The sequence below is a fragment of the Amphimedon queenslandica genome, unplaced genomic scaffold, assembly GCF_000090795.2.
Source record: "Amphimedon queenslandica unplaced genomic scaffold, v1.1 AMPQUscaffold_12154, whole genome shotgun sequence".
Taxonomy (NCBI): Eukaryota; Metazoa; Porifera; class Demospongiae; order Haplosclerida; family Niphatidae; genus Amphimedon; species Amphimedon queenslandica.
Window position 1 is genome coordinate 1,745 of NW_003547607.1, and position 10,898 is coordinate 12,642.

Genomic DNA, 10,898 nt, shown 5'->3' on the forward strand with positions numbered 1-10,898 from the left:
CAAAAGATGTGCCTGACTATTATAATTTGATAAAGTTTCCAATGGATCTTCAGACCATGAAAGATGTAAAGGAGAGAGAAAGAGAGGGAGGGAGAGAGAAAGAGAGAGAGTAATGGTTAATCCAAAAAAATGAAACTGCCCATAATTTATGCATCAAACAATGTAATAATAACAGTACATCAGCCACACTCATAATAGCCACACCTAGTAAATATTAGACATGGTCGATCTCAGTCAAGAAGCACATAATGTTTACATCCCAAATTTTTATTGCATTTTCTGACACATATTGATGTAGTTACATGTATGTTGTAGGGCAAGTTTGAGCTAATTTAGACTTTAATTTTTTAAGTTAAGGCCATTTTAAGAAAATGCCGAAATTCTAAAAAATGCCCAAGGTTTTTTTCCAAAAAATGGCTCTAAAATCACCCCAAATTTTTATTACATTTTCTGATACACATTGATGTACTTATGCTGTGTAGCAAGTTTGAGCTGATTCCGACTTTAATTTTTCAAGTTACGGCCATTTTAAGAAAACGTCAAAATTCTGAGAAATACCCAAGGCTATAGCCCATGGTTTTTTTCAAAAAATGGCTCCGAAATTACCCCAAATTTTTATTACATTTTCTGATACATATTGATGTCTTTATGCTGTGTAGCAAGTTTGAGCTGATTCCAACTTTAATTTTTCAAGTTACGGCCATTTTGAAAAAACTCAAAATTTTTGAAAAATATCTAAGGCTATAGCCCATGGATTTTTCCAAAAAATGGCTCCGAAATCACCCCAAATTTTTATTACATTTTCTGATACATATTGATGTCCTTGTGCTGTGTAGCAAGTTTGAGCTGATTCTGACTTTAATTTTTCAAGTTACAGCCATTTTAAAAGAAAACGTCAAAATTCTGAGAAATACCCAAGGCTATAGCCCATGGTTTTTTTTCCAAAAAATGTCTCCGAAATCACCCCAAATTTTTATTACATTTTCTGATACATATTGATGTCTTTATGCTGTGTAGCAAGTTTGAGCTGATTCCAACTTTAATTTTTCAAGTTACGGCCATTTTGAAAAAACTCCAAATTTTTGAAAAATATCTAAGGCTATAGCCCATGGATTTTTCCAAAAAATGGCTCCGAAATCACCCCAAATTTTTATTACATTTTCTGATACATATTGATGTCTTTATGCTGTGTAGCAAGTTTGAGCTGATTCCAACTTTAATTTTTCAAGTTACGGCCATTTTGAAAAAACTCCAAATTTTTGAAAAATATTTAAGGCTATAGCCCATGGATTTTTCCAAAAAATGGCTCCGAAATCACCCCAAATTTTTATTACATTTTCTGATACATATTGATGTCTTTATGCTGTGTAGCAAGTTTGAGCTGATTCCAACTTTAATTTTTCAAGTTACGGCCATTTTAAGAAAACGTCAAAATTCTAAAAAATACCCAAAGCTATAGTTTATGGTTTTTTTTCCAAAAAATGGCTCCAAAATCACCCCAAATTTTTATTACATTTTCTGATGCACATTAATGTCCTTATAAGTTTGAGCTGATTCCATCAAATAATTTTTGAGTTTATGAGAATTAAAAATGTAGCCATCGCACAAGTTCATCAATGTACATTAGAAAATGTATTAACCATGGCAATAGCCATGCTGTTTTTCAATAATTTTTATTGTTTGTGCCAGGATTTTTTTTCTATTTTGAAGATTACAATTAATACTAATGTTAATTCATTGCAGTTCTGATAGATATCAATATTTTTATTTTACGTAGACTATGTTAAGCTTTTGAGTTACTACATGTATGTACACTCATTTTTATTATTTTAGAATATTCGTAAGCACAAGTATGAGACAAGGCAGCAGTTTACGGAGCATGTCAATCTAATTGTTAACAATTGCATCACTTATAATGGATTCAACTCTGAATTAACAAAAACTGCCCAAAGGATGTTGGAAATGTCTAACAAAGAAATAAATCAAGTAAGTACTTCATGCAGTGTTATAATGTAATGGTGTGATTATAATGTAATGGTGTGATTATAATGATTGTGTTCTTTGTTGTAGAACAGTCAAGCTCTTGAGAAACTAGAGCATGAGATTAATCCACTGCTGGGAGATGATCCACAAGCTGCTCTGTCCTTCCTCTGTCGTAAATCCATTGAAAGAATGAAAGCAGTACCTAATGTGAGTGATACATGTAGGAGACTTAGTTATTCATTCACAATACACTGTACACAGTATACCTCATAATCATCTTATTTCTATCTTTTCTTTTTATAGTCTTGGCCATTTCATTTTCCAGTATCTTCTAAGAAGTTACCAGATTATAGAATGATCATAACTAAACCAATGGACCTTCAGACTATGAGAAAGGTTTGCTCTTAAGATTATACTTAATATGTATTTCATTGGACTATAATGCATACTTGCTCTCTTGTAGAAATGTGAGGCTGATAGTTACAGAAGTCGTGAGGAGTTTCTTGTTGATCTTAATCAAATAGTTGATAACAGTATCACATATAATGGACCAACCAGTCCCTTTACTGTCACTGCCCAGAGTATGAGGGAAGTGGGACTACAATATCTTGAAGAGGTGAAGGAAGAGAATAAAAGTAGCATTATTTTGGTTGAAGATTGGAAAATTTACTGTTGAAAATTATTTAAATAGTTACAGCCTAGCTACATATACACGTATATGTAGTTGTGATTTGCATGTTTCCAAAATTATTTTCAATTTGTCATGTCATTATGCATTTGATCGATTTGAATTATGAGACTTGTCATGGTTTTTTTTATCAATAAGAAAATCAATGCTTTGCTCTTACCCTTTCGATGTTTTACATTCTGGTGCAGTATATACATATCTGAATGCAATAAGTTACTATATAATTGCCATTATTTTAGGAAAGAGAACATTTTGAACAATATGAAAGCCAGTTAGGACCTTTTGACAAGTCACCACTAAATGAACCAGAAGGACTAGGAGGAGAGAGTGGAGATGAGGAGGCAGAGGAAGAAGATACTAGTACTAACATGAATATTACTGGACAATCCAGTGTCATCATTACTAGTGAAGACAGTATTCAGGTATGGAAACAAACAGATGATCGTATAGCAGACAATTTTGGAGGGAGTTAAAATTGACGAATTTGGCATTTTTATAGCGATTTGCCAAAATAAAAATTAATCATTTTGAGCCATTATAATTTGCCAAATTAAATTACACCAATCACTAACGTTTAGCAATTCACAAAAATTTAGTCCCTCCAAAATTTCCTGCTATATATATATATAATATGATAGTTGTTGATTGTCCAATGACTGTATAGATTGGGACTATAGATGTTGAAGGCACAGATGAAGAGGATATAGAGAAAGGGAGGAAAGGAGAAGGATTGATAGCCAGTAGTTTGTTACCAGTCACTGGTGGTGGTATGGACATATTGAGTCATGATTTACAATATTCATCATCATCAAGCAGTGAAGGAGAGGGGGAAGAGGAGGATATTACTGATATGGAAGAAGTGTAAACTTTGTGTGTATCATACTCCATTCATTTATTTTTAATTTTAAGTCTTTAACTGCACAAAAATATCATTAATGCTTTGCATTAATAAAAATAATACCAAACCAAATTATATCAAAGTCAACAGATATTTTAGTAGTAGGCAGTTGCAAAGTCGGCTCTAGACATTTTATTTCTAGAGTTGCAATGGAGTTCAATCAAGGGTGTAAATGAAAACAACAAAAAGCACAATCACAACTTAATGTTACATGTGATGTAAATTTGTGAACCCTAATTTTGAGTAAACTATCTAGGAACAATCTCTTTCAGTATAATCCTCATGCATAAACTAAATCGTTTTATTTATGTTTCACTGGACAGAGTAGCTAGCTAGGTCTTGAGATTTATACATGGATGTGAATGGAATTACCATGACTGTACTTCTTACTAGGACCAACTGCAATTATATGTGGGTATTGATTATAGCCAATTAAGGATCGTAACTTAAAATTAAAGAAACATGCTAATATTTTGTATATTTATAATATTAATATTATTTATTAAGTATCTGTAGATCTATAAAATTAATTAAATGGCAGACTGTAAGCAATGGACACTCTAGTGGCATTTTTTTAATATTTACCTTTTTAAGGTTGGTTCAATATCACGCCAGTCCTGACATTGTGCTGATGCTGGAATAAATCTGGTTATATTCTAGTGGAAGGCATGTGTCAATTGAAATTGATGGTACGCTGCATGGCCTAACATCATAATTGTAAACCAGCCTTTAAAATGATAAAATTTTATTACATCTTTTTTGCTTCAAAGTAAATAATTATTAAAGTAGTTTATAATAATTATTAAGGAAAAGAAAGAAAACAAAAATAAGAGCTCTATATAATGTTAAAACTTAAAAGTGTGTATGTGTGTGTGTGTTAGGAGATTATGACAGCATTATTAACTGTTAAAATTTGTGTTTACTGTTGGCTAGTTCAAGTGATGATACATATGTATTCTGGTCAAATTTAATCTTTACACTACATACTAAGTAAATGGGAGCCATGCACACAAGTATAACCATGCACACAAGTATAACCATGCAATAATTTACTGTGTTTATAGACTGTGTCCTACTGAAAATGAATCATAGTATCGAAAAGATTTCCAACTGCTGTTTGCTGTTTGGCTTTGAAAACACTTGTAAATCGTCTCGTATAATTTCCATAATAAAATATTGTCAGATTCTTCAGCAAAATTCATCGGTAGCCTACCATTTCTGTTGGCTTGATGAGGATCTAACTGATATGTATTTATTAATTTTTGAACGAGGGGTAAGTTATGAGAATGCGAGGCACAATGTAAAACAGTACAACCATTCTTATCAACTGCAGTAGGAGACAAACGTTTTTCAGTAATAAGATACTGAACTAAATCAAAGTTACCACTTGATGCAGCATGATGTACTAACGTGCGTCCTTCATTATCTGTTTTATTAATATCACAATGCTGTTCCTCAATGAGATATTGAGCAACATTAATGTGACCATTACGACAAGAATAATGAAGACATGTCATACCATTGTTATCTGTGATATAAGGATCACTGTTATGATTCTTAATAAGATACTTAACGGAAGTAATACTGCCAGCCCAGCAAGAATAGACTAATGGTGTACGACCATCAGTATCAGTATCATTAGGATTGAGATTATATTGAGATACGATATAATTTAATACACTAGTAGAACCCGACCAAGCAGCATTATGTGCTGGAGACATACCTTTAATATTTAATGTAGAACTGATATTATATTTTTCTAATGCTTTCACTAGTAATGTACTGCCACTGCATGCTGCTAAATGAAGTAATGATTGACCAGTATTTATAGTTTTATTGATGTCGAACTTAGGGCAAGAGCTAGCTCTCTCAAGAAGTGAGGAAAACATTTTAACTCTTTCCTTTCGTTTCATGAAATCGATATTTTGTTTTATTTTACTATTAATAATCTGAATAACTGGTACATCACGTTGTGTAATAAGCTTACTGTACACTACACCAGCAGGAACGTGTGCAGCTACATCACATGCACAATGTAAACATGAGATGCCTCTTTTGTTAGTATCTAATAATGCTTCATTTCCTTGAATGCTAAGAATATACTCCACAACTGATGATGAAGCATACCACGAAGCATAATGAAGTGGAGTCTTAGCAAATCGATGATTCCCATCACCAATAGATAATTGATATCGATTTAAAAGATACTTAATAAGCTCAACACTTCTATTATTTATACTACAGTAATGCAGCACATTACCGCCATAAATATCCTTAGAATCTGGTGAAAAGAGATTTAATGACTCGAGCTTTTGGACTAATGCTAACTCTCCACTTTGACAAGCAAACAATGATAAAGAGGCTTCTTCTACATTAATTTGAGAAGTATCACACTTTCTGCTGATCAAAAATTCCACTAGGTCAGAATGGCCCTCTATTGCTGAGTACAGTAATGCGGTGTTATTGCTATTGTCTTGTTGATCGGGAGGAACGTCACATGTGTCTACTAGATATTGTACTATAGATAAGTGGCCTTTATAAGATGCCATATGTATACTAGATACACTATTATCATCACCTTCATTAGGATCAATACCTTGATGGATGAGTAGTTGAAGGATCTCAATGTGTCCACCATATGCTGCCGAGTGCAATGGAGTCCAACCATTAAAACCACGCTGATATGTATTGCAATCAAACTTGTTGAGTAGCCATTGTACTTCATCTTTTAATCCTTTCCAAGCTGCTTCATGTAACGGTGTACTGGTATTCTCATACCACAATGGATCACATATATCTATAAATGAAGAATATTATTATTAACACATGTATGTAATGCTGTTTGATCATTGCCCGGAAGAGGGATTGATTAAAGGTCAGTTCATGTACTTACCAATATCAGTGGACGAGTGCTTAACCTCTTCTATTGAGAACTGCAAAATTAAGAACAGTATTAAAATTATTTATACATAATAATAACAAACCTCTCTTATATCATATTTATCTTCACCACATGATAGCTCAGTGATACCAATACTAGCTAACTGTTGCTGTAGCTTTGTACTTAGAGGAAATAATAAAGAATAAAGATACTCAGGAATGAGGTAACCCAAACAGAGAGAACTTAAGTGAACGGATCTGAAGTGAAGATCATATTCAGGAATATCTAAACCTTTTGGTATTGCTCTACGAAAGAAAAATATGTCATCCAGTGTGTAGTCATCTCTGTCAACTTTAGCAATCATTACTCGTGTACCAGGAGGAACACCTTTTACACCAAACTGTACAGCATCAGCATCTTTCAATAGTCCACCACTGTTTATAAAATAATCCTTTAACTTCTCTTCATATTCTGACCAAATTCTCTTTAACGAACGATTGTCAGGTAGAAATACTCTAACAAGTTTTATCATTAGTTTATAGTTGAACCATGACATGTATTTGTGCTGTAATATGGTAAATAATTCTGATATTGTTTTGATATGATGAAACTCTTCTTTAACTGCTTGAACAATTTCTTGAGCTGCTGTTTGCTGTTTTTTGTTAGGACCGAGTAATGACAGTGTATGTGTAATGAGGTAGTCAATGATTTCAGGTAGATCATTTGATTCAAATGATTTTTTTGTTAGCTGAATCGCATCATCGAATTCCTCTTCTAAATCATGCAATCTGCTTGCTAAAAGGAAAGTGTCACCAGAAAGACCATTGGTACCTAAAACATAATGATCATAACTAAATAAACAAATATTGTGACATAAAGAGTCTAAAAGCCACGAGAGGGTATAACAAAAATGGTTGAATTTTGGTCTATTTTTCTATCATAATGATAAATTATTACCTGTTGCTCTGTCAGTGCCAGTAAATTTTGTTGATGACATAGCAACCTCATCTGTTTTGATTTCAGGACTGACACTCTTTTCTAAAAAAAGAGAAAATATAACGAGACACCGATGGTGCGTTGGCCTCACCAAAACAAAGAAAAACAATATTAATTTTGTTATACATGTATAATTTCAAAACTATATTTTGTCCTGCATATTACCACTGTATTAAAAGTTACTTGCTTAGATAGTGTTGAGTGCTATAGTTTTGATTGCATTCTTCATAGTCTAATTAAATGTGAGGGTGTTTGGGAGTGGCTGCAAACTGACAGCATAGCAGTTGTTAAGCCCAACATACACTACAAGCAACATGTTGCCAGGCTTTGATCTTTCTTTCAACCTTGTTGAAAGGAATAGAAAGACTTTCTATTCAAGGCAACATGTTGCTTGACCACATCAAAGCATGATCAAAGGCTGGGCAAATGTTGAAAGCAACATTGTTGAATGTAGTGTATGTTGGGCTTTAGTCTCACTGGCCAGACTCTAATTTACCGAATAAGAGTCTGGTGCCATGCCTAATATCAACTCATGTTTTCAATGTTTTGTTTTGCGTTGGCAAAGAATGTTTTAATCTCTATAAACACGCCCACGCACCATAATATTGTGGATTTATTACTTTTATACTGATTTTATATTTGCTTGTATACTTATTTTATACTTCATACTTGCTTCCTGCCATTAAAAAAATAAAGTAGTCAAGTACCGTACTTCACATTTTTGGCTTTTTTAAGCAGTACTGAAGTTGGAGCAATGATGGCGGCTGAATTCATCTCGGATCCAAGCACATTATTTCTCGAAGCATTTCTTTACTTGCCTAATTGTCTAACCATCAGAGCAGATAAAGGCAATCCAGTCAGCAGTTGTAGTCATAGAAAAAAAGTGTAATAGCTCACTCAGTTCCATTCTTGATAGTAGACTTGCCGTGCATGGGCAGATTCTAATGTAACCGTGGTAACAGTGATCTGATTAGGTTGACCAAATTCCGCCAGACAAGCACGAGTTGATGTTAGGCATGAAACCAGACTCTATTCTAAAAATTGAGTCTGGCCCCGCGAGACTAGCCCTTGTCATAGATATTAGAGTTTAAAGGGATTGGAAACCACAAAAATTATTACATGCAGATGATGCGTATCCTAGCAACGTATGCAAGTTGCCCCCACACGCGAACGGTGGTTTCCAATCCCTTTGTACTCTAATATCTATGCCCTTGTGATGTCATCAATGACCACGCCCCCTAACAGGAAGCAATGGCCTTCAGCAACTTTAGCAAGCTCTATCTTTCCCAAAGCAAGTGCAATGCAAGAATGCAACTAGGAATAGTCTATTTGGGTAGTTTAAATTAAAAATAAGTAATAATCTCAAATTTCATTTTTGTGTGCAAGCCTCCCTTTAACTACATAGTCCTCGCCCACGCTAATCGCTGGCAAGGCCAATAAATAGCAAAATATAATCAAGTAATGCATCAGCAAATTCATCCTCAAGCTCATGTATCTTCTTTGCTAAACTAAAGGATAATTTATTTCAGAATGTTGAACATAAACTGTAAAATAAAACAGTCATCATGAATTACTTCCTGAAAGATTTTTACAATGATAGCTACTACTATCATCACCAAGAGGTAATTTAATGTAATTGTGTTCTGGGTCATAATGTTATTTACTTGTTGAATTATTAGACTTTTCACTTCCAGGTGACATTACAGCATCTATAGGAGAGATATTTCTACTAGCAACTGATAGTGGACATAAAATTTCTTTATCACTTGAGTTGCATCCTATAAATATAATAACATATTCATTATTAGTCCAAAATTGGTAATTATCATACCTGTTGAGCTGTCAGGTGACATTTCTTGATGATTATGAATAACATCAGTAGGCCCACCCACAAAATGAGGAGTAGCTGTAGCTCCTTCAGTAGCTAATGGAACATCATAATCTTTAATAGTCTCAGGAACCACATCCACTTCAGGAGTAGGAAAATACTTGCCTAAACACATAATAATAAACAAACAGTTGTCATCTATTATATAAACAGCATCAATAATGACACAAGATATTGTAAGGATACAGTGGTCATCCTCACTAATATCATCCAGTATAGTTTGTCCCAATGATACATTAGTACTTATTGTACACAATACATTAGCAAATGTATGTAAACTGTTGGGATCAGTTTGAACAGCTTCTTTGACAGCAGTTAATAGAGCCTCAAGTTGATTAGGACTAAATAGAGGGACTAGCTGACACCACTCTAACTATTTCTAGCATTAAGATACGTTCATCATAAAGTAACCAAGCAATACCAACAGAATCACAAAGAGACTGAGACAGGACAGTATGATGATTATTAAAAATATTAATAAGAGCATGGTGTTTATGATAAAAAATACAATGATTATAGTTACATACAGCTATGGTTGACTCACTTAACTTCTCAGCTACAGCAGTTTCATTCATAGATCGTAGAGCATCTGACAGTGAGTCCAAGTTGGCTCCTCCTCTACTGTCAACATTATCAGCTCTACCTAACCATTGGGAGAGGCACTCTGTCATACAACGAGGCACATCACCACGATGCTTTGTTTCAATGACGTCCAGTGTATTCTTCCTTAGTCCTAGTCTCAGTCCAAGCTCATACCATTTTGTTTCTGGGAAGCCACATCTCTGCAATAAGTCAAGAACATCAGCAAGATCATCAACACCTAGACTGCAGAAGGGGCGTGACCGGACTACAGCAAGACAAAAAGTAAAATCAACATTGAGGCTAAGCTTAAGCTTACTTAAACAATTTGTGGCCATAGTATATCTCTCTGTATGTCAAATTTTAGTCAGTTCCCTCGGACTCCTCGATCGCTCCAAATCTCCTGCCTGCTGCACTGCAGTACTACTATACTGGGAGGGAACAAGGGCGGGGTTAGTGTTATTCATTGATAGTTCCAGACAATGTCCAAACTTCAGAAGTTGGTGAAATTCCAGCAATCCTGGCATCATCACAACCCAAAGAATAAACTAGATTAATCCTTATGAAAGAAAATAAGGATAAAAATGTCGAACATGAAAATGAACCAGTAAAAGATACCAGCAGTATGAATACTAGCAGTATGAAGGTTCAGAGTGATGATGATACAAAGAGTAAGGAAGCACCCACTGACCGAACCACTGATACTGTTTCGCAAGGTGATACGAATGACAGCAAAGAAGAGAAACCTTGGTGATTCCAAAATAACCCTAAATTTTAATTACATCCCTGATACATATTGGTGTACTTATGCTGTATAGACAGTTTGAGCTGATTCTGAATCATAATCCAATTATTTTTATACATGTAGATTTAGCTTACATGTACATGTGAACCTCATTAAGCACATACACTTTATATTGTACATGTCCATACATGTACACATGGATATACTGTTAGTCACATAGCAGCATGAAGGATTGTGTAT

The 10,898-nt window shown here is 34.2% G+C and overlaps 2 protein-coding genes across 2 annotated transcripts in view; one reads left to right on the top strand and one right to left on the bottom strand.

The window, feature by feature from the left end:
• LOC100639506 (transcription initiation factor TFIID subunit 1-like) overlaps window positions 1–3,584 on the top strand; it is a 5,322-nt gene extending 1,738 nt beyond the window's left edge. Inside the window, 7 exon segments of the mRNA XM_020004510.1 lie at window positions 1–65; window positions 1,834–1,986; window positions 2,071–2,190; window positions 2,287–2,379; window positions 2,447–2,599; window positions 2,911–3,093; window positions 3,336–3,584. The exon segment at window positions 1–65 is cut by the window's left edge and continues 99 nt beyond it. Of these exon segments, the coding sequence (XP_019860069.1) occupies window positions 1–65; window positions 1,834–1,986; window positions 2,071–2,190; window positions 2,287–2,379; window positions 2,447–2,599; window positions 2,911–3,093; window positions 3,336–3,536 (968 nt within the window). The 3' untranslated portion in view covers window positions 3,537–3,584.
• A 918-nt stretch (window positions 3,585–4,502) lies between these two features.
• On the bottom strand, window positions 4,503–10,389 carry LOC109588334 (alpha-latroinsectotoxin-Lt1a-like). The gene is made up of 8 exons (XM_020004508.1): window positions 10,233–10,389; window positions 9,858–10,181; window positions 9,278–9,439; window positions 9,111–9,224; window positions 7,408–7,488; window positions 6,554–7,281; window positions 6,463–6,502; window positions 4,503–6,366 (listed from the first exon to the last, which is right to left on the bottom strand). Exons 1-8 carry the CDS (start codon window positions 10,249–10,251, stop codon window positions 4,628–4,630), a joined length of 3,207 nt encoding a protein of 1,068 aa, XP_019860067.1. The 5' UTR covers window positions 10,252–10,389; the 3' UTR covers window positions 4,503–4,627.
• Window positions 10,390–10,898: the final 509 nt, after the last annotated feature.

Excerpts from the sequence above, each read along its gene's own strand:
- LOC109588334 (XM_020004508.1), bottom strand. Across the intron at positions 9,225-9,277 it reads GTCACCTGACAGCTCAACAG|GATGCAACTCAAGTGATAAA; the intron begins GTATGATAATTA and ends TTATATTTATAG. Across the intron at positions 7,282-7,407 it reads TGGCACTGACAGAGCAACAG|GTACCAATGGTCTTTCTGGT; the intron begins GTAATAATTTAT and ends ATTATGTTTTAG.